At 53.3% G+C, this 27,286-nt stretch overlaps 1 protein-coding gene across 1 annotated transcript in view; it reads right to left on the reverse strand.

The window, feature by feature from the left end:
* The window catches only part of LGR6 (leucine rich repeat containing G protein-coupled receptor 6), a gene marked incomplete at both ends in the record, with an annotated part of 149,761 nt that overhangs the window by 59,188 nt on the left and 63,287 nt on the right, over window positions 1-27,286 (reverse strand). Inside the window, 2 exons of the mRNA XM_082296250.1 lie at window positions 12,306-12,377; window positions 24,309-24,380. Coding sequence (XP_082152376.1) covers window positions 12,306-12,377; window positions 24,309-24,380 — 144 coding nt within the window. The remainder of the gene's footprint in view (window positions 1-12,305; window positions 12,378-24,308; window positions 24,381-27,286) is intronic.

Consider the following 27,286-nt stretch of genomic DNA (forward strand, 5'->3'; position numbering starts at 1 on the left):
CTCATGGCTCAAAAACAGCAAGTAATGAATGAAAAACAAATGCAGCATGGATTTATTGTGGCACTGCTAAAGTGAACTGCTCCTTGAGGACGATACATTGAACAGCTTGTGTGTGGTCATTAAATCTTCCTCTCAAAAATGCTGTTGAGACCATTGTACTGGGAGAACCACATTACATTTCATGGTTTTTTTACTGCTAAGCAGAAAAGACTCTAATCTGACCAGCTGAGTTCCTCCTACTGACAGGAAAAAATCCACGTCTGTGATGTACCCACTAGCCATGCCTGCCTCCTTTCTGACTTGCTCCCCGAACAGTGGTTGCCAATTCAAATCCCTCCAGCTCTGGAGTGTAGAGAAATTCCTCCCTGGTTAGAGGGTAAGCTGCTCCTTGCACTTGTATTTTTGGGCAAGACCATCTCCTCTGGTAGATTTCCCTGAGGGCTGCACAGGTGTGTGCTGGGTCATGCGCAGGGGGCTGTGGGGAGCAGAGATGCTCAGCTCTGCTTTGGCACCCCTGCTCTGATGAGGTGTGTCAGCTTGGGGGGACTGGTTTTGCCAGATAAAAGGGACGGGTGGGGACAGGGACATTTTTCTTTTGCTTTCCAAGTGTAGGAAAACCACATCTCCCCCAGCCTTACTCTCACAGAACTTGAAACCAGTTATAGGGTCTTTCTATAGCCAGAAGAGAAAAGCAGATTCCTCCAGAGAGTGATTCATCCCCCAGAGAGGGCTCTGAGATAACAGAGATGATTCACCCTCTGCAGATGCTGATCATTTTTCACTGCTGCTGGGGTGAGGTAACATCTAGACAGCCACGGTCAGAGGAGACAAATCCACCTGGTCTGCCTGAGGGATACGTGGGCACAGCAGAAACTTATCCAAAGTGAAGGAAGGTTGTGTAGTGAGACACCACCATGGTGGTGACTCAGAGGAATTTGATCTCCTTCCTGGTGGTATTTTAGGATCCTCCACCATGAGGGAAGGATTCAGCACCCCAGTCTCAGCAGAGGCACAAAGACACCAGTGCACTGGTCCCAGCCACTCAAATCCCAACCACAAACCTGGCCCAGGCTTCTTTGCATCAATGCCAAATGCCAGCATGGCTGATCCCCTGCTGTTACCTGTGGGCTGCAGGGAAGCTGCTTGTTGGGTCCTACCAAGAGCACAATGACCAAGCCACAGTTTTTGCCCCAGTAAAAGACAGCGATGCATGTTCTGCCAAGTGGATTTACCAATGGCTTTTGAAAATGCATTGTTGCTCTTCATTGCAGTAAAAATGACCATGCTTTTCAGAGGTACTGGGGAACACACTCTGAACAGCATGGGGAGATGAGCTGAACGACACAGAAAGTTGCTGCAATAAGAAATAAGGTCCAGCCATGCTCGCTCTTTCCCAGTCAGGGATACTCTTGAACCCAGACCTGGGATTTGGATCAGGCCCGTATAAACAGAGGAACGAGTCCAAAATCTGAATCTTGAACTGTATTTATATTCTAATACACCTCAAATTCTAATTCTCCTCAAACCTGGTCTGACCTTGCTAAGCTATTGTTGCCAGTCCTGGTGACAAACACAGATCTCCAGTGGCAGCTCAGCCTGGGTGGAGGGAAGAGCTAGTGCGTGGCAGGTTGGATGACAGCCCGTGGTACACAGAACCAGAGAAACCTTATCTGTTCAAAGTCTGTGCCAAAAAGCAGTAATTCCTCTGAATTCACTTTATAATTGATGAACCAAATTTTGAGAAGTGGCCTCAGGAGAAGACCTCAGTCCCTTCCAGGGACATCAGCCCACCTGAATCAAAATGGTATCATCTCTTCCCTGTCTGTGCACAACTGCACAAGCTACAGGGGCTACTGTGCCATTTTCAAGTGACTCCCAGACTGTGCAAGCTGTACCTGCGAGGAAGGATCATGGTGGTGGAGCCAGAGAGGCTCCTGCTTCCATACAGCTACTGAGGAACACTAGCAGCAGCCAAACCTCAGCAAAGGTTCACCACACCACGGCTACCTCAGTGCGTGAAAATTAACTGCAGTACATCCAGATGTATGGCACATCTGCCTGCAGTGTTCTCTTGAATGTGGTAAATGTCTGCTCTTGGACCCTCCCAGACTCTCTTCTTTGTAGAAATATTGTTAAACCCTGAAGTGCCAAAATGGAGATCAGACTTCTGAGAACAGGAGTGGGGACAAAACTCCACTGACTCGGTTGTGCTGCTGTCCAGAGCTGGCTGCTGGGAAGAGGGGCCTCAAGGAAAAGGGGATTTCAGAGATGGAACAGGAAGGTTTTTAGCAGCAAGTGTCCTCTCAAGTGGAAGGACAGCACACTGCTGACACTGTGATACCCGTGCTGGGCTCCTTTTCCTGCTGCAGGAATGCTTGCTGCTGCAGAGGTGTCCATAAGAGGTGAAATCTGAGGTCCTGTGTGCTCAGCAGCAGCGATCACCAGGGAAACATCTGCGGTCACTTTGCTTCAGTCCGTATACTCCATCAGAGCTACCTCGCTGCTCCTCCCTGACCTCCTTTTCCCTGTGCTCCAGAAGGACTCTGTAGCCAGTAAATCAGGCTACGGGGCTGAGGTGGTCTTGCCACGAGACAGCTCCTGTGCCAGCAGACTGTAGGGCACTGCTCTGCTGTATTGACTTCATAGATACCTGTTTTCCCATAGCTTTTATCCTCTAAACAACCAATGGAAACAACACCTTCCCAAAACTGCGCAGCATCACGTGTGATTTATAGAGAAGAATATTGCTGTGAACAGCAAACTGTCAAATCTCAATCAGATCAAAGAAGTGAAATGAGGAATGAACTGACTGGGCTCTTCAGGCCATGTTGATTCCAAAGGAATTTTTTTCTTCCTTCTGTCATAAGAATTTATATGCTTGTGAGAATCTGATCTGATGGGAAGAGCCTTCCTCCTTTGTCTACATCAAAGTCCACATGTTGTTGAATTGCTATAAGTCATTTTTTGCATTTTAATCTCTGGCCATATGTATGAAAACAATTACCTGCCTTAAGGGACAGAGGATGAAGCAGCCTTTGTTGCATTTCCACAGGAGCCCAAATGGTGGCCAACTAATGGGATGGAGGAAGTGGATTGTTTCAGTTAGAGGTACAATTAACCTGCATGCAGAGTTACATGTCAGGCTGATTTAGCACTTATTGATTATGGGTCAAGTACAGCTGGAGTGGAATCAGAATATAATTGGAAATTACACCTTTAGCAACCAGGAAAATAATTTCAGTATTTTTAAGAACAATGTCTATGGCGCAGTTTCTCCTCCAGTTTGCGTCCCGTCAGCAAAGGATTCAGCAGGCCAGAGGAGAAGAGGACAGCACTGCTGTCATACAAGGGTCAGAAACGAGAAGGTGCTGCTGGTGGGGACGGTGCTGAAGGGACCAGAGTGCTCTTCAGGGAGACTGTGGCTGAGTTCAGCTGGGAACAGCCGGTTTGTGGCAGAGTGGCGAGAGAATTCTGCAAATATTCCAGAGGGATGCAAGACTGTGATGGAGAAAGGGGAACTAAAATGAGAGCAAGGCCAGGATCGCAGGGAATGGGGCCTCTTGGGCTGTCGCCCACCATCTGTGCATACTGGTGCTGACTGTGGCTACCTGTGCATGGGGTGCATTAGCCACGGGGTAGCAGAGTGTGGTTGGCTGCAGGGGACTGACGTGCTGGCATGGAGGGAAGCAGATACTTTCCTGCACATGGGAGGAATTGCCAAGAGACACAGTCATGGGTTGTTTTCCTGGATGTCATCAAGACAAACAGCAGGAGAGTCAGTCCTTGTGGGATACAGAGCTAGGGAATCACCCACAAGGCTCGCACCCAGTGTTTGCCAGCAGAATGGAGCATCTTGCCAGGGACACGAGAGAAAACCCAAAGTGCGGTGTGGAAAGGGGGCAAGGGGAGCTTGATCTCATGGTGCAGGATCTTGAGGCTTTAGCTCTTCTGGCTGGCACTAAATCCTCCCTTCCCCCTCCAGGCTGATACAGACAACACTCACCCTGAAGAGCCAGACACATGCTAAGCACCTTCCCAAAATGCTGATCTGCAAGAAACTCCCAAAAAAGCTTTCCATAGGCACTTGAAAAAGAAAAACCAGGAGTTTATCTTGATCTCTTAATCCACCAGGTTTCTTTTCTCTCTGCTTTCTCTACCTCGACAAGCTTGGTAATTATAATTTATAGCACCTGCTCGCTTTGAAATACCTTGGACTCTTTCTGCCTGGCAGAGGAACAGACACAGTGCCCATCTGCTTTAGGTAAGTGCTCACAAACCACAAAGTCGTTAATTAGACTGACACACGACTCTTCCAGAATGCACATGGTATGCTGTTACTGCACCTATAAACCACTGGCAGGCAGATACTCTGCCAGGGATCACAACTGGATCCCAGCATTACGTAAGGCCTTGGCACCCCTTGCAGGGCTCACAGCATTGCCATCAGGTGTGCGTGTTCTTTCTAATCCTCCCCACCAGGCTTCCCAACATGCTTCCCAGATAAATCAAGCCTGCTGGGAAGCAGCTCCCTCACACTTGGTAGGAGGCTCGGTCTCCAGAGCTTGGCCTTGTCTTCTTTTGGAATCCAAGTTCCTCTTTGTACTCATCTAGTGAAACCTGCCAAGGTCTCCTTCCTGACAGCTGGGGCTCCAGACAGTGATGCCTCCACATCCTGTAGCTGACAGGGAACAGGGCAGGTCTGCTTCTGGTCTGGGCGTGGCTGCAGCTTTGGAGGACCGGCAGTGAGGGGTGTCTGTAAGCACAGGGGAGTCTGATGTGGATGGGGCTGTCTGGGTGGGTTTCACACTTGCCCCCTCAGGGTGGCAGACATCCATGGGGCAGAGTGAGCCATGGACAGCTCTGGCTGGGGAAAGCCAAACCCTCTGTGAAGGGATGGTGCAGACCAAAGGAGGTCTCTGATGACAAATGATTGGTGATACCCAGTGATCCAACCTGGAGCAGCCACGCCTTGGGTCAGTACATGGGGTGAGGGGCAATGGGCATCCTAGACCTACAAATGCCCTTTTGGCACAGAGTTATGTTGAATGACTGGAAACCTCCTCCTGGCTGGCCGCTATTCATAGCACCTGTGTGAGGGTTTGCTGGAGGAAGCCCTCTTACCGTGTTTGAAATGTTATTTGCCAAAACTCAGGACTGCAACTTCCTTGGTTAGGAAGGATATGGGGGGATCACACAGGGCAATGGGAATATCCGAGAGAAAGAATCCAAAGGGGAGTGCTCTGCCTCTCCCGTCTCACTGAAACTTGCCTGACCCATTATTTTGGCTTGCTGTCTGTCCTGTGAAGGATCTTCAGTAACCTGGGCTCCCAGGGAGTCAGTGTGCCTCACCTAGAGTAGTTAAACTTGGTGTTCTCCCAGTGCTGGCTCCACAGCATGTCTTTTGTGGGGGAACACGCAAAATTCTGTACACCTGAAGCTCATGAGCTGGCAGCTTTGGGAAAGCTCCTTGCCTGAAGACAGGCCCTCATCAGAAGGCAAGAAGAGGGGGAGGCCCACAGAAGCAGAGCAGTGTCTTTGTGACACCTGTGGTTCTCCTTTTTGACCTGGTCTTTTAGAGACAGATGTGAGCAGGACCCAGGCCATGGTACAGAGAGCTTGGCACGGAGAGCAAGCTGGAGCCCTTCAGCTTGTGTTCAGGCTGCCACAAAGCCACACGGGGGGAAGGCATGAGGGGTGCATGTGCCCCAGGCTTTCCTGGGGTCAGGGCACTCTGGAGTGGAGAGTTCATGCTCTGACTGTGCCCCCGACTCTGATCATTCTGGGCAGGGCACTCCTACTTCAACATGCATCAGCACCTGATGAAAAGGAGGAATGACTTCCCTTCTGCCCTCTGGGTGACAGCATTTATTGAAGTTTCCTCCTGCCTGGCCTTCCCTCTCTTCAAGCATGTATGTAAAGCTGATCTGCTGCTGTTGGGGGCTCCCAAACCCCCTGCAGCCTCCCAGCTGGGTCCTTACCTCACTGCACGCATCCCACAGAGCCTGAGGAGCGCCTGCTGCCTGCATTGCCCAGCACTCTGAGCCAGCAAGCAGAGGGACTTGAGTACAGGTCCGAATATGCCTCCTGCCTGGGAGTTGAGCTTGGACCCCAGCAGTGCAGCAAAGGGATGCTGCAGTTCAGTTCCAAGTGCCACCAAAGCTTGGGCCGTGTGTCCTATCTCATCCTCTCTAAATGCCCACAAGCCAAGACAGCTGCCACATTTGGAGACAATTGGAGTTCACTGACAGTTTTTTGCTACATCATTTCAACTCTAACTTTGTGCTGTGCAGGTAGTGAGTTCCAGCCTCTCTCTGTCCCACAGAGGCTAGAGCCTCCCTTTCTGTCCCACTTGTCTGGTCACCTCATCCCTTGAATTGATTGGCAAGTTTTTCTGATAGAACTAAGCTGAAAACAATTGATCTCAGTCTCCACTTATTTCTGCTGCTTCTGTTGTAATCCTGAGAAAAGATTTGTGCATTGAGAAGTCTGTCTTTCCTCTCCTGGGTCAGTTTGTCCCTAAGGGATACACACTTCCCCTTCAAATCCTGCTTGAATCCCAGAATGACAAACATGGACACCATATGTAAATATCTGAAAGAGCAAGAAAATAACCAACACACAATCCCTTTCTGTCTGGTACTGGTTCCACCCCACTCCTCTTGGCTCCCATTTTCACCCCCTTCCCAGCTGTCCTGCTTGCTTAGGATGTGCTGCCAACATGCAAACAGAGAGTTAATATTTCACCAAGTGCCGTACAAGTCTGGTAACTCATGGACTGTCATGATGTGCCATGAAACCACTTCCCCTCCTGAATGGAAAAAAGGAGTCTCTGGGCAGCACAAATACACTGGGGCTCAGATGGCCTGACTGGTAATGCTTGAAAACCACGCTGAGGGTGACCTGTAGGTGTTCCAGGCTGGCGAATTTTTTGGCAATAGATACACAAGAGTCTCATAAACTTGCGGAAAATGACTCAGATATTTGAAAAAGAGGGGAAAAAATCACTTTAATGCAGACCTGCATGGAGTCTCTTGGTCTGAGGTGAGTAGCCACATTTGGAGAAGCCATGGCAGCACCAGTGGAAAGCAAGCAGAGCATCTCAGCCCTGTATTCCCCTTCAGGCACAGCGCTGTCCATGCTGTGCCACTGTGTTGGGTGGAGAGCATCTCTAAACATGAAGGAGAACTGTAGGACTCTGCAAGCACTGGCTGCTCCCACAGGGGAGCAGCACAGGATGAGACCCAGGATGCTTTCCTGGTCATGCTTGCACCAGTGTGAGGCACAGCCGTGGTACCATCTTGTAACACACCGTGTGTCTCCAGAAATATTCCCACCCACCCGGAGCAGGGCTGTGCCTTGCAGCCATGCCAGGCTGTGTCACCAGATGTGGTTCTTGGGCCTTCACCGAGCCCAATGGTCTCTGTGTGAAGAGGAGAAAGTTGCTCTCTGCAACTGCCTGAAAGGAGGTTATAGTGAGGTGGGGGTCAGGCTCTTTTGCCATGTCTCAAGTGATAGAACAGGAGGAAATGGCCTTAAGATGCACGAGGGGAGATTCAGATTAGAGATTAGAAATTGATTTTTCACTGAAAGATTGGTCAGACATTGGGATAAGTTGCCCAGGGAGGTGGTAGAGTCATTGTATCTGGAGGTGTCCAAGAGGTGTCTGGGTGTGACCCTCGGGGATGTGGTGGAGGGGTCAATGTGGTGGCCCTGGGCTGATGGTTGGATTAGGTGCTCTTGAAGGTCTCTTCCAACCTCGACGATTCTGTGACTCTGTGAAAGTGCAAATCATCATCTTTGTCTGCACATGCCCTCCACGCTTTAAAGAAGTCAGGCTCGAGACAGAGAAAGGGTTTGGTGTGGTCCTGATGCGAGGCAGAGCTGGGCTGTGCCTGTCCCCGTGGAGAATAACCATCCTGTGGAACACCCATCCTAGAGAACAGCTCCCTGCTGTCCTCTCCATCCTGAGGGCAGGTTTCACTGCAGCCTGTGGGTGATCTGTGCTCAGGGTCCTTCTGAGAAGCACTTTCTGCCCTTCCTTTAACCCCCTCAGACAAGGAAGAGTTCTCCATTGCATGGAACCCTTCTGAAAGTTTTGCTTCCAGAAGAGACTGCTCCGCAGCTGTTCGTAGAGCTGGGCCCAGCCTCAGGGGCACACATGGAGAAGTGATGGCTGGGGACCTGACTGACCTCCTACAGCTTTACCCTGAATTCCTGTGAGCACAGAACAGGATGGGTGAGCTGGGTTCACTGATGGGATACCTACAGAAGTTACTGCTGTTTTGCTGTTTGCTTTTTGTTACAGAAATCTTTTCCTGGAGCTCTTCATCTTATTGGCACAGGGTGCCCAGAGAATCTGTGGCTGCCCTGTCCCTGGAAGCGTTCAAGGCCAGGTTGGACAGGGCCTGGAGCAATGTGGCCTAGAGGAAAGTGCCCATGGCAGGGGGCTGGAATGAGATAAGCTTTAAGGTCCCTTCCAATCCCAACAGCTCTATGATTCTATGGGTTTTGTGCACTCTGTCCCAAATACTTCCTCTCCTGGTGTCTGGTGGTTACACATTCCCATTGTGCCATTGCAGAGTCTCAAATGAGGCGTGGAAACATCTTAACATGGCGAGTGGAGGCAGGACACCTAGGTCCTACTCCTGACTTTGCTCTTGCCCTCGGGAGGATCACTTTGCCTTCCCATGTTTGTGCCGTTCTGGCCAGAGCAGTGGCAGTGAAGAACTCCTGGGAAAGCACTTCTGAGTGTGCAGACAGAGACAACTGTGCTCAGGTGCATGAGGGACAAGATCCCACAGCAGTTTGCCCTGCAGCTTTCTGTGTCTACCAGTTCCCATTTATTTGCTCCCTGTGGCTTAACTTATCCCTTGCCTGTTTTTCTGATCAGGGGAGATGTGATGAAGAAGACCCAGCCTAACTGCAACAGGTCCCACCTTCCTGAGGAGACGAGTGGGATATCTGCCTGGCTCAGGGAGAGAGCTGTTTCCAACAGATCTGTGCTGTTCCCAATACACATCTCTTAATTTTTTGATACTCTCGGCCAGTTCTCAAATGGGCCTCCCAAAAAGGGTGATAATTAGTCATCTGTGTGAATCCTACAGGACAAGAGGAAACAGCCTCAGGCTGTGCCAGAGGAGGTTCAGGTTGGACATCAGGAAGAGTTTCTTCACGGAGAGGGTTGTTAGACACTGGAAGGAGCTGCCCAGGGAGGTTTGGAGTCCCCATCCCTGGAGGTGTCCAAGGAAGGACTGGATGTGGCACCCAGTGCTCTGAGCTGGGGACAAGGTGGTGATGGGGCACAGCTTAGCCTCGATGGTCTTGGAGGTGTTTTCCAACCTTGATGATTCTCTGGTTCTATGCTCTGACTCTAAAGAAGCCCTGGGCACTGTGTGACCATGAGAGTGTGTACTGAGGCTCATTGGCTGGAGGGGCACTTTAGACTCCATCCCATGAAAAGTTGATTTTCCCAGCAGGAGTTTTCCTTTGAACTTGCTTGCTCCCACTGTGCCTGGTGCCTGGTGAATACGCTGTGGGCCTGGCTGGGGTGGTTGGGAGCACTGGATGGAGCAGTCCCTTCCCCACCGTGGGCCACAGTGAAGGGCACAGAGACTCTTTGAGAGGATATTTTCCAATGTTCCTTGAAATATGCATTGGCTCTGGTGGCCTTTTCATCACCTTTCCCATCCTGAACTCAGGTCTTGTCAGGCCTAACATTTTGTTTGTATTTTTTAAGATAGAGGCAGGAGTGGGAGGTCACAGCCCCAGTCCCTCCTCTGCCCAGTTTGTGTCTGGGACAGGATTCAGGGACAATGAGGGGCTGGGAAAGGAATCTGAGCCTCAGAGGAGGAGCTGGGGAAGGCACAGAAGATGTGGCTCTGTTACAGGGGAATGAGGACAGGTATCTTAAAAATGGATGATGAGGAGAGGAGGAGCGAAGGAGCCCAGAGGGACCAGGCATGGGTGCTCGTGCACTGCTGAACTGCAGGGGTGAGGGGCTGAGGGAAGCTCTGAGAGGGCAGTAACAGCCCAGACAGGTTGGTTCACAGTAACAAGGCTGCTTGGGAAAGGCAGTAGGTCCCTGCTCAGTCACCTTGGATCCTGGATGGGAACTGACCAGCTTGGGCAGCGTGTTCTGGAGGCAAATGGGACACAGGTGGCTACAGCAGCCTCTGGTCACTGTGCCTGTGGCTCTTGAAAGCAGTCCTGCTGCAGCAGGCATTAGGCATATCCAAGCCAGACCTCCCCAGATACTCAGCCCTCTGATTTTATTTCAAGCCTTGTCTCCCTCAGGTTGTCTAAAGCAGCTTATTTCTTCCTAAAATTTGCTTTTACTCTTCAGTTTCTGCAGGAAGAGCACTGGATCCCAGCTGGCCCTAGCTCCCACTGACCCAACCTTGGAGACACCTGGAAAACCACCCTGGATGAGGTGGCCTCAAAGTGCACCAGGAGCAGGTACCTCTGTGCTAACTTGCACAAGCCATCCTCCCACTCTGCCCCTTAAATGACCCCCAAAGTGTTGCAAGTAGCTTCTTGGAGTGTTTTGCATTTCTCACGTGCCCTGTGGTATTTTGGCAGGAGCTGTGGGCTGAGGAGATGGAGCGTGTGGACCTCCCAGCACTGGCCCAGGTCGCCATCCATCAGTGGCAAATGCCCCAGGACTGGTGGCCAGAGCTGCAGTGGTGGCTGTGCAGGCAGCTGAACCTTCAGAAACAGAGGTTGGCTCCCTGCAGCCACGGGCTCTGGTGGCACTGGCTGTCACACACTTGCAGGAGAGACAGGCTGAGGGGGAAGGGGCGTTCCTGGGGCACCTGTCTGGCAGTGACCTTCCATGTCACACTTCCCTTGAAAGAGAAGTCACTTGAGAACAATCTCATCTCAAAACCCCTGGAGTGGGGGTGTCTTGACTCTGGCACTGTTGGTGATGTCAACACAATTTAATAATAACCGCAACCATGCGCCGATGATGTTTCAACAACAAATGTTTCAAATCTCTTCTGGCAGAAAGAACATTCATATCCTGCACAGCCAACACCCCCATTGCAAATTAATATTTAAATTAATATTTACAGAAACTCCTACTGGGTACTGGGAAGGCCACACATGGAGAACTGTGCCCAGTTTTGGGGTGCCCAGTGTAAGAAGGATGAAGAGGAATGAGACAGGTCCAGTGGAGGGCTAGTGGCTGACTCAGGGTCCCAGGGCATTTGCCCCACGAGTAGAGGTGGAAGGAGCAGGGTTGGTTTCACTTAGCAGAGAAGAGGCTGAGAGGAGAACTGCCAGGGACTCATAACCAAAGGTGATGGAGCCAAGCCCTTCAGGGTGGTTCCAGGTGATCAAACAAAGAGTAATGGCCACAAGTTGCCTTCCAGGAGTTTTAGGTTGGACTTGAGAAAAAGCTTCTTCCCCTGGAAGAGCAGCCCCAGGCTACCAGTGAGAGGGGAATCTGTGCTTGGATAGACAAAGCTGCAACTGCCACCCTGAGTATTTGGGATAGTCCTGCTCCAAGCAGGAGACTCCCAGAAACTGCTCCCAGCTAACATTTCTGTGATAAAAGAGCTGTGTAAGACTAGGACTGAAGTTAAGGATTGAGGGATAATGTCAGTTTTTCAGTGGTTCAGCCCAACTCAAAACACTCTTACAGGCTTCAGCTGTGCTCCCTGCACCAAACACACCTTCCCTAAATTCACTGGCACTGCCAGGGTCTGGTCTCAACGGTGCCCACACCCAGGAAAACTCTAAGTACTCCAAAGTCGTGTGGATTTTAGTGAGCACAGGAGCATAAACCTGCTGTGGGTATAGGTCCTTCGAAGGAAAAGCACAATCCCAGCCTCAGCTTCTTCCCAGGGCTGAATCTCTGGAAGTCTTTAAAGCAGTTCTTCCCTGGCACAATTATCCTGCACTTGGGTGAAAGGGCCCAGCTTGCACTTAGACAGCCCAGAGTGTCCTCTGTGCTTGCTGGCAGGTCCCTTCCCCACTGTGGGCCACAGTGAAGAGCACAGAGACTCTTTGAGTGGATATTTTCCAATGTTCCTTGAAATATGCATTGGCTCTGGTGGCCTTTTCATCACAATGCACACATGGGGAGCTGTAATTTCAACATCCTCTACCAAGACAGTGTTTCTTCCTTGAAAACTGCCCTCCCCTCCCTTCCACTCTAAGTGACAGTAATCTTTGCATAAATTGGAAAAGAAAAGGAAGAAGGAACAGAACATCCTTGACAAAGGAACTAATGACTCAAATGCTGGGAAGCCTGGGGCCCCAAGGGACTGTGCAGCTCGTAGCATTGATTTTTAATGACTTACAGAGATTGGAGATTTGGAAGATCTCTCAGTGCCTCTGCAGGGATGCTGCTCAGCTGATTGTTCTGCAACATCCTATAATTAGAAAAAAGAAAACTTTGTTAAAAAAACAACAGCAACAGCCTGACACGAAATGGAAGATGTTGCTGCTTGTTTCTGAAGATGTTCTGGGCTCTTGCTGGAAAGCTGGAGTGGTTGGAAAGCACCATGTTGGCCAGCCAGGGCTCTTAAGCAAGCTTAAGGTGGCCAGCCAGTGAGCTGCAGCCCAGTCTGGCCCAGGACTTGCAGCAGAAGGGCCGAGGGGTGAGTTTGGTGCTGCTCTGGGGGTCTGCTGGGAGGATGTCACCACAAAGGGGCCTCTGCCCTGCAGATGTGCATCTGTTACCCCAGACTGGCACCAGTGCTCTGAGCCAAGCTGTGCCACATTTATCCTGGAGTCAGGCATCCTCCACCCGTGCGTGCCAGTGGTTCCCTCCAGAGGGGGTGGAAAGCAGCCCGTGGCAGGTTTCCTATCCCACTGTGGCCAGCTGCAGACACAGCGGGTGAGGAGCCGCTCCACAGCTGTTTGCTCAGGGACCTGGCAGCCTTGGCACCGCCTGCAGCAGTGACTGGAACTGCTGTGGAAACAACCAAACCAGCTCAGAGACTCCAGAGAGAGCAGGTGCCTGGGGCTGTTGGGCTGAACAGGCAGGACCCAGGAGGACCCCTCAGAGATGGAAGTGAGTGCAGGGCATGGAGAAGGGCTGTGGACATGGAGACACCTACACAAGAGATGGGAAAGGAGGAGACAAAGGTGACAGTGCACCCAGGGGTGGGTGTCTGCCCGGCTCTAGGGATGGAGGCAGAGTAAGAACCCCACTCCAAGGGGTGTTTCAGATGTGGTCAGACACAATCCTCTCTCACTGACCTACTGGAGCACCACACATCTGAGTTTACTGGTGTCATCATCTCAGCATCTCTGCAAAGGCTCCGTTTTTGACTCTGGACAAGCTTCTGTCCTGAACCTACTTGTTCCTTCCAGAACTGGGACATCACTGATGTGCTCCTCTGGGTAACAGACACATCCCAGCACGGTAGCTGGGCCAGGGGAAGTGCCTAAAAAAGGAAAGTCTTACATATCTGAAGCTATTCTTTCCAAACCTTCCAAGAGTGATTGGAGATGGCATGAAAAAGAAAATGGTGCTTAAGGTCCTGCCATCATTTACTGGCAGTGTCAAAGGAGCAGGGCATGGCCTTAGCGGTGAGGGGCAGCCCAAAGAGCACGGATGTAAGCAAGAAACCTCTCCATTGCTGTGGCTGCAACCTTACTGCCACGGATTCAGAGGTCTGACATGAAAGGAAAGTTGGAAAGAGACAACCTTTAAAAAAGGAAACCTAATGGCCACACAGCTCTTTGACTTCTGGAAAAAAATGGGGACTTACCAGTAAGTTATTTGTATGAACACAGAAGAAAGAGCAGGGAAACAAGGAACTCTCAGCAGTAGCTAGTGAAAAATGTGTTGTGCCAAATTTTTTTTTCTATACAGGGTAAAAGACCATAAGAATGGAGAAGAAAGAATAGACACCAGCTACCATGACTTAAGCTTTCCTTTAGTAAAATGTTAAATTTTGACATACAGTGCAGGAGAGAAGATGTGTTTGGAACAAAAGGGCAGCAGAGAGGCCATGTTTAATAAATGGTTCCCTTCCAAATGAAGAACATGATTAAGGGCCTATGGCATCTCACCTGGCATTTCTGCCAACAGCTTGCACATATGAGGAGGGTGTGGAGAGAGGCTGGTGTGGAAGAGCAGTTGGGAAATTCAGAATTCTACAGAGAAGCTGAGGGACACAGCACAGATACAGCTGGGCATTGGCTTACAGCTCTGCCTGGGCTAGTGGGAATCACAGGAGAGCCAGGACAGGACAGAAGTGCTCTTGGGAGAGTGCAGGGACCCTGGGGGGGTGACTACAGGGGGTGTGAGGAGCAGGACACCAACTGTGAGGCCTCTGCTCCTCTTGATGCTGGGCAAGCTTTGGCCAGGCCACACCGTCCCACCTGGGACCTGCCCTGCAGGACACCGGCCAGCAGCACGGCAACCAGATGACAACAGGCAGAAGGGTGAGGAAATGGCAAATCCTCACCTGTGGGGAACCTCAGATAGAGGTTCCAGGGGTGCTAGAAGAGAGTGTGGCTGATGTGGCTCCCCCGCCCATGTCCTCCTCCTGCAGCTCCTGTGCACGGCTGCTCCCTGGGCAGCACAAGGGGGGCCCCAGGGGTCCCGCTGCTCACAAGGGGCACTCCAAGCCTCTGGCACGCTGACAATCACAGATGCCTGCCCCCTCAGCTCCTCTGGAGTACCCCACTCACACCACCCTGCCGCTCTCATTTCCCTCTTGCCCTCCCTGGGGGATCTTCTCCCCTCCCGCTCGCCGTGGTCACGGGTCGAGGGCAGGGCCCACCGAGCACCAGGAGCTGCCTCGCTGCTGCACCCAGAGCCCATTGCCATGGGGGACACGCTGCAAGGCTGCTGGGAGCCCTCGGACATGAGTGTCGCCCACGCAGGACACGCGGCTGCTGTGAGTGTGCCCCGGCAGGTCCATAGTCCTGGGCCGTGCTGCTCCTTCCATGCTGTGCAAGGGGCCTGGCAGCCCCAGGGAGGGATCCCGGGGCTGTTCTCTGCAGCCCTCTGGGATGGGAAACCTCGCCCAGGTGGGCAACTGTCCCACAAGGACCAGCACAACCTCTGGGGCTCCTGGTCCTGCACATGGATTTGTTTCTGCAGCCAAGGTGTGCTGGGGAGATAAAACACTGGCTCCTGCAGCCCAGTGAAGTGGAACAACAATTCATGTCTGTTAAAAATCAAGAGCATGCAGAGCTGAACATAGAGTGATACTGAGTGGGGCTTTGGAAAGTGCTTTTGGAGTTTTGGTGGGACACACATTGAATCTCCCTGTCTCTCTGAAGTCTGAACCTGGTGTTTAGTGTGGATCATAGGAAGTATCTGAAGTCAGTGCTAGAGCAAAGCCCATTGTCACACTTCTGCTGGATCCTGCTGCCTTCCATTTATTACAAGTCCCTTCTCCAACCAGTGAAACAGACTGAGAGACTTTCCAGACCACCATCAGCATGGACTGGTTCCAAAATGAAGCCATTTTGGTGCAGACAAACAATATTTAAAGAAGATGCTTCAGAGACCTCAAAAACCACTGGAGTAGTGGACAATGCTGTTTTTCACAGCAGCAGGGCAGTTAGAGAAGTTTTCAGATGCTGGGACTGGGACAAGAACCAGTGCTCCTTCACATTGCACATAATGAATGCAATAACTCTTCATCAGAGCATGACACAGAGAAGCCAAAAACCAGTTCCAAACAGAGTTTGATAATATGGACAGGGCCACCCTGGTATTAAACAAGAAGTTCTTCATTCAGCCTCCAGCTCAAGAAACCTCCAGCTTTGCTTACAGAGACCTCAGGTTTGAGCAGGAAGAGACATGCTGCATTTATCACTGGGTGTCCCAGGATGACTCTTCTTACAGTCTGGTATCAAGGACAGCCCCCATCAGGCCCTGCTGACTGTGGTCAGTCCTTACACATTGTGTTAAACCACCCTCGCATAATATTGGGTTTTTTTCATAAACAACATACACCATGATTTTGGGAAGAGCTCAAATAATTGTACCAAAGCCTGGGGGATGATGCCAGGGACACCCTGACATGCCTGCAGGATCACATCTCCTCGCTGTGGCACCTGGTTCCTGGGGCTGCTCCACACCGGGGTGCTGGGGCAGTGCTCTAATGGGAGGATGGCGCAAAGGTTCAGAGGACAGCAAGGCATCTGCAGAGCTGGGACAGGGCTACTGCGTCCCTCTCTGTCTAAGCTGTGGCATTTTGGCCTTTGGGGGAGGACAATGCTGTAGCTCACTGAGGAGAGCACCTGCAGCAGGAGCCCTGGGCTCCAGGCCATCTCCAAGGATGGCTGACACATTCTGCTTTAAGAGGTCACTGCACAATTTATGTCAACAGCATTGAAAAGAGGGAACAACTCCACAAACCAGTCACCTGCCATCTCCTGACTTCATGGTCCTAAAAGCCTCGGACAGACACTGTCCTGTCCCTACATTCATGCTTCCCCAGGACAGGAAGCTGCTTTCCAGGGTGTGAGCATGGATGATGGTGCAGGGATCTGTGTGGATCCCAGGTCTGCTGCAGGGTGACTGACTGAGGCACAGATGGTCTGTGAAGCTGGACCTCAGTCTACAAGATCACAGCAATGCTGAGATGCCAGATCACACTGGCCTTTGTCTGTCAGCATCTGTCTATTCCTGCCTCTCCATCAGCTCCTTCAAACAAAATCCCTGGATTTCATTGTCTTTCCTACAGCAAGGTGCTGCTTCACAGAAGCTTGGAGACAACTTAGTCAGGGCTTAAATTCTTGTGCCCATGGAGCAATCCCACTCTAGCTGATGTGGTTTCTCAGTTGCTGAGTCTAATTCTCTTAGGACTTACTCAGGGTGGGGAGGCCCTGGCACAGGTTGCCCAGAGAAGCTGTGTCTGCCCCTGGATCCCCGGAAGTGTCCAAGGCCAGGTTCAGGGCTTGGAGCAACCTGGGATAGTGGAAGGTGTCCCTGCCTGTGGCAGGGGTGGAATGGGATGGTCCTTAATCTTGTTTCAAATCCAAACCATTTTGCGATTGTATGACCTTGCTGGTTGATGAGCCAACTTCTGGACAAGCTGATGAACATGACAAGCAAAGACTGTTCAGACCAGCAAGGACTCAAACCCAAGTGTGGATGGAGCACTGTCACCTCGCTTGGCACTGTTCAGGTGATGCCAGGGCTTGCAGACGCTGGCAGACATGGACACACCACCTGCTACCCACAGCAGTCTGACTGGAACCAGAGTAAATCACAGCTCCTCAGAGGTCGGGTTTCATTTTTAGAAGTAGGAGGATTGTTTGTTGGCAGGGACCACGCCTGAACGACCAGAAAAATGTTGGGATCAGGTCCCATCACACCAGGATCCTTGCACAAGAGAGTCTCAGCAGACATCCAGCCCTCAGAGGTACAGGCCTGTGCATGATAAAATGTCCCCATCCTGGGAGGCTGAAGTGACTCAGCCAGCACAGTCAAAGGGCTGTTATTGCTGGAGGCAGCTGTGCCTGGAGCCCATGCATGGGGATTAAAGACATTCCAACCTCTGCACGTTCCTCTTCCCTCCCAATGGGAGCGTCTCTTGGATGTGCCACACCATTCCCTTTGTCTCAAAGCCATTTCTGTTCTGCACAGGCTCAGGGCTGTCCAGGAGGTAGGGTTTGTCTAGGGATTTGAAGTGTCCCAAGCCACCTCCATGCCTGCCATCCTGGGGCAATGTGGCTTTTTTGGTGATGTTTTTGATGTGTGTTCACACACCAGGTGAGTCAGCACCTGTCCTGGACCCCAGCAGCTGCTGCGGTCACTGTATAGGAGGAGAAGAGGAGGGACTGGTGAGGTGGCCCCTGGGTAGGGCCCATCCAGGGGATGTGGCATGTGCTGAACAAGGCCACTCTTGCCAGGCTCTGTCCAGCCTACCTGCTGGTGGAGATGAACCATGGGCAGTGCCGGGGCAGTGTGTGGTGGGAGAGGGTTCAGGCAGTGCTGAGCCAACACACTTGAGCTGGGCAGGATGGGCAGTGCTGGGCAGTGCTCACAGCCCGGGCTGTGCAGGGCAGTGCAGGGCAGTGCTGGGCAGTGCTGGGCAGTGCTCACAGCCTGGGCAGTGCTGGGCAGTGCTGGGCAGTGCAGGGCAGTGCTGGGCAGTGCTGGGCAGTGCTCACACCCTGGGCAGTGCAGGGCAGTGCTGGGCAGTGCTCACAGCCCGGGCAGTGCTGGGCAGTGCTGGGCAGTGCAGGGCAGTGCTGGGCAGTGCTGGGCAGTGCTGGGCAGTGCTGGGAAGTGCTGGGCAGTGCTGGGCAGTGCTTACAGCCCGGGCAGTGCTGGGCAGTGCTGGGCAGTGCTCACACCCTGGGCAGTGGTGGGCAGTGGTGGGCAGTGCTGGGCAGTGCTCACACCCTGGGCAGTGGTGGGCAGTGGTGGGCAGTGCTGGGCAGTGGTGGGCAGTGCAGGGCAGTGCTCACAGCCCGGGCAGTGCAGGGCAGTGCTGGGCAGTGCTCACACCCTGGGCAGTGGTGGGCAGTGCTGGGCAGTGCTCACAGCCCGGGCAGTGCAGGCAGGCTGGGCAGCACGGGGTCTGCATTCTCACACAGGCTGGTTGGGGCTTGCTGAGGAATGGAGGGGCAGGGTGGGCCTGCTGCGGGTGTGGGGTCTGCAGCCAAGAGGATGCACCCAGGAATTTTGCCCTCCACGTTCTGGGCTGAGGTTGTGGTTGCACTTGGAATCTTTCCCTGTGGAGTTTGGTGTGGGATTCCTTCTTGGCTAGTAAGCACTGCTGTTGCTGCAGCATGTTCAGCCAGGAGTCAGAGCGGGGGCAATCCTGGTTGTGCAGGGCAGCGTTTGGTGAAGGACACCTGTGCAAGGGTGGGATGTCCTGGGGAGCTGTGGCTGCACAATCAACCCCATGGCCAGCTGGGATGGATGCTTCCTGGCTGATGGAGCTCCAGCCAGGACACTTGGAGGTGAGAGGCTTCCAGGCAGCTCATGAGGAGGTCTGGAAGGATGGAAAAGTTTCCAGTTTTCCAGATACTCTGATTAAGCAGCATATTCTGCCACCCTGGAAAGCTCCAAGGTTGGGAGAGCATGGGCCAAGGAGCTAATTTTGCAAGGGAAGGAGCTTGCAGAGGGGACAAAAGAGCCTGTGGAGTGGCTTCCAAAGATCCTGGCAATGAAGCTTGTACTGAGGAGCATCAGCCTCTGTGGAGAGGATGTGGGTGCACCTACAGAGCAGAGCCCCCAGGAGAGGTGCACTGCCAGGGTCTCTCTGAAAAGGGATGGACCTGCCAGTGGAGAAAAGCTCTGAGCAGCAGCTGAGCATCCACCCCTGTCAGCCTGCACTTGTCTGAGGGGGCTGAGGGGGCCACATCTTGCCTTGCCCTTGGCTGGCTGCAGGCTCCACGCAGGAAGGTCTCAGCCTATTCCCCTGTGGCACGATGTTCTGTTGTAGTGGGGCAGCTTGGCTCTTCCCTGCTCTCTTCCAAGTCTCCACACACCTGCTTGCCTGGGTGTACCCCTGCATGGTTTCTGCACAGGCCTATCTTCATGGCCACTTTCCAGGTGGTTTTTGTGCAGTGAAGCAGCCACAGGAGGCAGAGCCAAGAATCTGGTCCAGGTTCCAGTTCTGGGATTCACTCTGAGGGCAGGGAGAGGACCATCTGCACAGGCGGGTTTGTGGAGGAATTCCCAGGGTGTTTCCCATCCTTTTTTAAACAAACTAATTCTCTGGAAAGACTGGGAAAGCACCAGGCCCCTTGACAGCCCAAGAAGCATGTGAGAGTTTACTTGTGGACCTGCACATGATTGCAATTAGCCCTAGGGCTCCAGCACACTAAAATTAAACTAAATGTAAATTGTTTCCATCCTCAGACACCAGCCTGTCTCCCCAGGGGACACCCCTGTCACCAGGGGTAAGATCTCGGATCCTGCTGTGGGTCAGCTCCTGGCTGCCCACAGGTTTCAGCTGCTCATGTTCGGGGCAGCCATTCCCAACTACAGCCGTGTCTGTCGCCTGTCAAGCCTCAGCGAGCCTGTGACATCTATAAACACAGTGTGTCCTCAATGTCCCTGTCGCCATCTACTCCAAAACTTGCTATTCCTTGTCTTCATATATGGACAATATGTATTTCCTTACTTACTGCAGCAGCAGCCTTCCCTGAAGGTTTGTGTCCATCCTCACTCCCCTCTCCAGGTTAAGGGACCTCAGATGACTCAATGTTCATTTGATTCACCACCAGAGCCCTGATCATTCTCACTGGGCTGCAGGAGCCAGTGTTTTATCTCCCCAGCACACCTTGGCTGCAGAAACAAATCCATGTGCAGGACCAGGAGCCCCAGAGGTTGTGCTGGTCCTTGTGGGACAGTTGCCCACCTGGGCGAGGTTTCCCATCCCAGAGGGCTGCAGAGAACAGCCCCGGGATCCCTCCCTGGGGCTGCCAGGCCCCTTGCACAGCATGGAAGGAGCAGCACGGCCCAGGACTATGGACCTGCCGGGGCACACTCACAGCAGCCGCGTGTCCTGCGTGGGCGACACTCATGTCCGAGGGCTCCCAGCAGCCTTGCAGCGTGTCCCCCATGGCAATGGGCTCTGGGTGCAGCAGCGAGGCAGCTCCTGGTGCTCGGTGGGCCCTGCCCTCGACCCGTGACCACGGCGAGCGGGAGGGGAGAAGATCCCCCAGGGAGGGCAAGAGGGAAATGAGAGCGGCAGGGTGGTGTGAGTGGGGTACTCCAGAGGAGCTGAGGGGGCAGGCATCTGTGATTGTCAGCGTGCCAGAGGCTTGGAGTGCCCCTTGTGAGCAGCGGGACCCCTGGGGCCCCCCTTGTGCTGCCCAGGGAGCAGCCGTGCACAGGAGCTGCAGGAGGAGGACATGGGCGGGGGAGCCACATCAGCCACACTCTCTTCTAGCACCCCTGGAACCTCTATCTGAGGTTCCCCACAGGTAAGGATTTGCCATTTCCTCACCCTTCTGCCTGTTGTCATCTGGTTGCCGTGCTGCTGGCCGGTGTCCTGCAGGGCAGGTCCCAGGTGGGACGGTGTGGCCTGGCCAAAGCTTGCCCAGCATCAAGAGGAGCAGAGGCCTCACAGTTGGTGTCTCAGTGCAGGTGGGTCCCAGCCTAGCAGCAGCCCTTCACTGGCCAGGGAAGTTCAGTGGAAAGGCTGAAGGGTGGTTTGGCCTCTCTGAGTCTTCTTCTGTCTTGATTTTCAGCAGAGCCAGAATGGTTAAATATAAACTCAGTGCTTTGCCTCTGCCTAAAGTGAGGAGACAGGACTTTCCTCTATGCTCCTGTCTTTTAACACCTGACATCTCAGCATCTCTCTGATGTTTCCTGTCTCATGGGGTCTTCAGATTCCCCTCTCCAGATACCCTCTCTGCTATCTGTGTTGTTTTGGTGGAGATTAAAGTGCAAAGAAAAGCACGTGACTGCAGGAATGGTTACAGCGGCCCTGAGGGAGCAAGGCTTTGGTCAGGATGGGGAGCAGTGCAGTGAGCACCTCATGTCCCATGAAATGCTGTCCTCCTCCAGTGCAGTTGCACAGCAGCCCACAGGACATGGACATAACTGGGGCCAGTCTGGTGCTCCCCAGTTACCCAGCACGCTTCTGTGCACCCTTGTCTCTGCAGTACCCCCAGTGTCCATAACAACAGCATCCTATAAATCACTGCACTTCCCCAGTAGCCCTGAATTCCTCCCAGTCTTTCGGGTTGAAATTTATCTTCTCAGTCTCAGAGCCCCAGGATACAGGGAGACCTTGGTGGAGCCAGCTCAGCAGTGGGTTCTGGCACTCAGCAGGCTTGGATGGGGTACGGAGAGGTGCAGCAAAGGGAAGAGGGGACTGAGTTGTGGCTTGGGAAGAGGGGGAGGGTTTTTGGTCACTCCCAGGGCACAAGGAGCAGGGTGAGCCAGCCCCATGGTCTCCTCCAGGCTCTGCTCTGCACCCCTGGCCACAACCAGACTCTGAGGGAATACACTTGTTCCCTCTGATTCCTGGAGAGATGGAGCAGATCCTGCTGAGCTGTTGCAGAGCCACCAGCCCCAACCAGGTCACTGCTGTGGTGACCTGAGGAACCTTAATCACAACCTGAAGGAAACACATGGTGGCCTTCACCTGCCTTCTTCAGTACCTTGTGGTTTTCCTCAGTCTTAGGAGAGAAATGAGTGAGAGTCCGCCCCTTGCCAAGAGCCCTTCCGATGTGATTAAGCTCAGTGCTCCTACGATCTGTCCTGGCAAATTTTCTAGACCTGTTCCAGCAATTCCCAGGACCGGTCTATCTCCACCATGTCCCTCACTGCTGCCCTCACCCTCCCAGTGGCAGAGGAATAGGTGGGGGTGAATGGCTGCTTTTCCTGCAGGGTGCAGGGATCTGCCACTGCACTCCCCCAAACACCTCACTCCAGGGGAGCCCACAGAAACACTACAAAAAGGAATCAGAGCATGTCCTATAGTGAGAGCACACAGCAGCACAACACAGCCCTGCGGCCAGGCCAGGAAAACTATTGGGGTCTTTGGAAAGGGAAATGCTCCCAGTGACAGGGGGTCTGGTAGTGCCCTTGCTTTCAGGAAGCAGGAACTTTGTTAAATAAGAGGTCTATGGCAGGGCCTGGATGGGCCGGTCCCTGTAAGCATCCCCTGTCCTCCCCTGACCTCGTGGCTGGGCTAGTGCTCGGCATACCCCCACGAGAAAGGCTGGGGGGGTCAGGGTAAGTGCCAGAGAACAACCAGATCATTAAGATTGGAAAAGCCCTCTGAGATCATTGAGTCCCATCATTAACCTAACACTGCCAGCTCCACCATTAAGCCATGTCCCTAAGCAGGCATGTGCTTTAGTTTCAGGCAGGGCTGCAGCCAGAGGGACATGACAGCCAACATGCCACCCGATGTCACCGGGCACAGCCCGGCTGAGAGCAAAGCAGCTCATCCTGCAGCGTGAGGACACCAACTCCGGCTCTCACAGGACAGCCTGGAGCAAGCCTCCTGATGCAACCATTTCCCAGATGGAAACGCCCTGATCCTTCAAGCCTCTCCTGACCCTGGGGTCAGTGGGGAGCATGTCCCTGCTGTTGCTGCCTGGGGCTGGCTGTCAGTGAGCCCGTGTCCTGGGCTCCCACCCTCCCCTTCCCGCTGCAGCTGCCGGGAGCTGCGGGCTCCGGAAGGGAGGCATCGCCCCGGTAACGCTGCATTAGTCCTTACCTGGGCCTGACACAAATAGAATTGATCAAAAGCACCTTTAAAAGCTCCCGTGTCCCCAGAGTAGAAGGCTCCTCTTGTTGAAATTGGGTGGGAGAGCTGCGGTTTTTCCTCAGTTCCTTTGATTTGTTGCCTAATGCAGGGGATGGATAAATCTCTAAGCCCTGAGATTTAGGGCAGGATTCATACTTTACATCTTCAGAAGACGTAGTAAACAGCCTTATACTCTCTAATCCTGGGAGCAGGTTTGTACCTGCTCGCCCTGCATAAACTGGACCAGCTACAACAATTTCACATTGTGGCTGAGTTCAAAACATCCCCTTGGGGATAAAATGTTTATTGCAGAAGATTTTTAAGATGGTTCCTTAGGGAGAAAGGGACTCCCACCTCAAAACCCTGCACAGAGCCTGTGGACTGTCACATGGATACAAAAAGCAGTGTGGCTCCATGCGGCCCATAGGAAGGTGTGACTGCAGGTGCCACAGTAGAGCCAGCTCAGCTGAGCATGGTTTCCAAAGTTTCCAGAGGAACTTTGTCACTTAGACCTTCCCCGCTGGACAGCAGGGGTGGGTGGGCTGCCTGCAATGACCTCTGTTAAGCAGGGTTAGCAGGTTCTAGGCATGGCCTGATGGCTGCAGTGCTCCTGGATCCAGCTGCCTCCATCGCCCCTGAGGTCACACTGTCCAAGGATCCTGCCCTTCCCAGGTCACTCCTGAGCCTTGCACAGGCCTCGTGGGCCGTGAAGAGGTTTGTGGTGAGGACAAGCTGAGCTGGGCAGAGCACAGCCCTTTCCCCAGCACCTGCCAGAATGCAGTACCTGGACCTTTGAGTTGCTCCAACCCAGCCCCAACACAGCAGCGAAGCAGTTTGGGATGTGGACACCGCATCTGGGGGACACCACTTGAGGGAGTTTGTTGAGTTTTATGCAAAATGTGAACCTCTGCAGATTCTTCTGGGGCACGTTGCCACACCGTGTCCTGGGGGGTACCTGCTCACAGTCTGTGGGGTGGGATACAGCTCCCCAGTCACCATGGGGCAGGTTTGCCAGCGTGGGTTTAACATCTGACCCCACACCTCCTCGTAGCTTTGAATCCCCCCAGGATGGCTGCAGGTCCCTGCTCATGGCCAGTGCCAGAGGCTGGGGAGAGGCAGGGACAGGGATTGTTCTGCGGGGAGGAGCAAGTTACTTACAGAATCTTCAGGCTGTAGAGGCCAGAGAAAGCTTCCCCTGGGATCCTGGAGATCTGGTTTCCAGAGAGGCGTCTGCAGTGAGAAGAGGAGCCAGTCATGTGTCAACATCTTTGTGATGACAGTCCCTTGTCTGCAGAGGCTTAACAACTCATGCATCCTGCCACTGTCCCCTGGAGAGGAGGCTGCAGCACCTGAAAGCTGAGCCACAGTCCTGAGCTTGGGCAGCTTCTGCACATCATCCTCTCGCACAGCCCTCAGAACAGGCAAAGAAAATCACAACTCCTGCCAGACCTGAATCCAACATTTTCAGCATCCAGAGACACTCGTGGCTCAAAGCCATTTCCTGGATGGACACAGAGGTCCCCACTCCACAGGAATTACAGCACAGGCAGTGACCAGCCTGCAGACCCTGCCCTATTGAGGCCCTGGCAGCGGGAGTGGAGCAGGAGAGAGCTGTCTCTGCCCCTGCATGGCTCTGGGAGGACTGTCCCCAAATCGTGGCTGATGAATGAGGGTGAAGGGATGGGAGAAGAAGACGAAGTGAGGAGCAGCATCACAGTGGAAAATGAGACATATCTGGGACATAGAGCAAAGAGCAGGGGACAACATTCAGGTCTTACTGAAAGAATTTATTAAAGGAAATCCAGGGGATTTGCTGTTTCCTTTCCTGCCATTGTACAGCATCACCTGATCTTAGAACTCAAATTTTAACCAGGCCCAGAGCAGGCTGGGGCATTAAAAGGTATTTGCATTTTTCCCTGACATTAGAAACTGCATCACTGTTATCATCAGGGCATGTGGTGGAGCCAGGAGTGAAGTTCAGAACTCCTGAGTCTAGGCTTGACCTAGAGGAGAGATGAATTTTCTCCTTCTCCTCCTGTTTCACCCATGAGGACAGACATGGACCAACTCTCATCACCCATCAGCCAGAAATCATAAAGACAGGTTCAGCAGCCTGATTGAGACCCTAAACTGCTACTGAATTTGGGCAAGAAACTTGTCTACTTGACTTGGACTGGAATATTGCATCTCCAAAACAGAGATAGTGAACATCATCTGTGACCAGGCTCATCCTCACTCTCACAGAAAGTCCAAAGAGGTTGGGCACAGACGCTGGCAAAGGCATTCATTAAACTTCTGACAACGCTTGTTCCTTTTGAGGCATTTTCCCCGGGAAGGAGGCAGGGCTGGAGGCTGAGCAGCGCAGCCCCGGTGGAAGCGGAGCCCTTGGGAGCCAGGGCTCTGCAGAGCTCACGGAAGGGACCGCGCTGACGGAGCCACAGCAGCCGTGGGTGGGTGCCCGAGCGCTCTCCCGCTCTGTCTCTCCCCTCGGGAATCTGGAGAAAATTGCTCCCGTAATTAGGCCTCTGACAGCATAAACAGCACAGGGTCGTCTCTTTAATGTGTGTGAGCAGGTTGTAACCTGCCTCTCGCAGCTCATGAGCTGCCTGGCAGGCTGGGCTATTTGTCACTTGGGGGCTGTGATTTGGGGTAATTGCTCCTTTTGATTGCCGATTTCCACATGGGAGGGAGTGTTGTCCGGGAGGCTGGAGTGCTTGCCTGGAGGGGAGGTGTTCCTGCACGGCATCCTCAGCCCTCTCCCTGCATCCGTCCTGCCTGGCTGTGTCTGTCCTCACCTCCCCGGAGCTCCGGGCTGCCCCAGCCTCCACTGCCAGCAGCTTACACGTACTCCCGGCTAAATGTGCCTCTCGGCTTCTTTCCTGGCAGCTCCGCGCCTCTCTGTTCACCTTCCTGGGTGTGTTTGAGTGTTTGCCAGGTCCCTAAACGGATCTGGGACCTCCAGGATCAGCAGGAGAGGAATGTGAAGCTTAAACGGAGCCCAGGCTGGGGCTGCTGGCCTCAGAACAGGGTGGCGGGGAGCTCCAGGTGCGGGTGGGACACATGCAGAGCCAGCTTGTGGCATCTCAGCACCGCGGGTAACACAGAACATAAGGGGGAAAATCACTCTGTGGTGGATGCCCTGGTTTCACTGGGTCCTGGCTCGGGTGAATTTAGAGGTGCCAAGCATCCCCCAGCCCCAGAGAAGGCACCACGCCTCACTGCTGCTGCTGTGCCTGCCCTCGGCCATGCTGCCCTGAGACTGTGCCTTGTCCCTGGCTCACCTCTGGCCTCTGGCCCTTCTCTCCACACTTTTACCTCCTCCCTGCCACCGGGGCAGCCCAGCTCCTCTCCCCAAGGTTAGAGGTCCATGCCAAGCCAGGAGCAGGCACAAAGGGAGCCACCAAACGCAGCCACTTCTCTGAAGTCACCTCCCAGGGCAATTGACAGTGTCATTGGGGTCCAAGATGGGCTCTGCTCACTTCTGTGCAGGGACTGGGAGGTGGGACACGTCTGTTTGTGCACACAGGCTGAGTTTTCACTTTCCTAGAGGGGTGTGTGGCTGGGACATGCACACAGGGCCTGGAGGTGTGGGGTCTGGAGGTTTGCTGGACCTCCCAGGACAGGTGCTGCATGATGCTGGGAGTGGTAGCCAAGTGCTCCAGGCAAAGGAGCACAGCTGTCCCATCTGCCCGAGAGCAGATCAGGAATGGGTGAGTCTTTTGGGGTGTCCTGTCGAGCAGGAAGGGTGGCCTCTGGAAAGGTGTCATAGAACCACGGAAGAGTTTAAGCGGGAAGGGACCTTAAAACTCATCCCATTCCACCCCCTGCCATGGGCAGGGACACCTTCCACTGTCCCAGGCTGCTCCAAGCCCCATCCAGCCTGGCCTTGGACACTTCCAGGGATCTAGGGGCAGCCACAGCTTCTCTGGGCACCCTGTGCCAGGGCCTCCCCACCCTCACAGTGTGGAATTCCTTCCCAATATCCAGTCTAACCCTGCCCTCTGGCAGTGGGAAGTCATTCCCTGTGTCCTGTCCTTCCAGGACCTTGTCCCAAGTCCCTCTCCATCTCCCTTGGAGCCCCTATAGGCACTGAGAGGGGCTCTAAAGTCTCCCTGGAGCCTTCTCCAGGCTGAACA

Source organism: Coloeus monedula (genome assembly GCF_965178545.1).
Source record: "Coloeus monedula genome assembly, chromosome: 23".
NCBI lineage: Eukaryota > Metazoa > Chordata > Aves > Passeriformes > Corvidae > Coloeus > Coloeus monedula.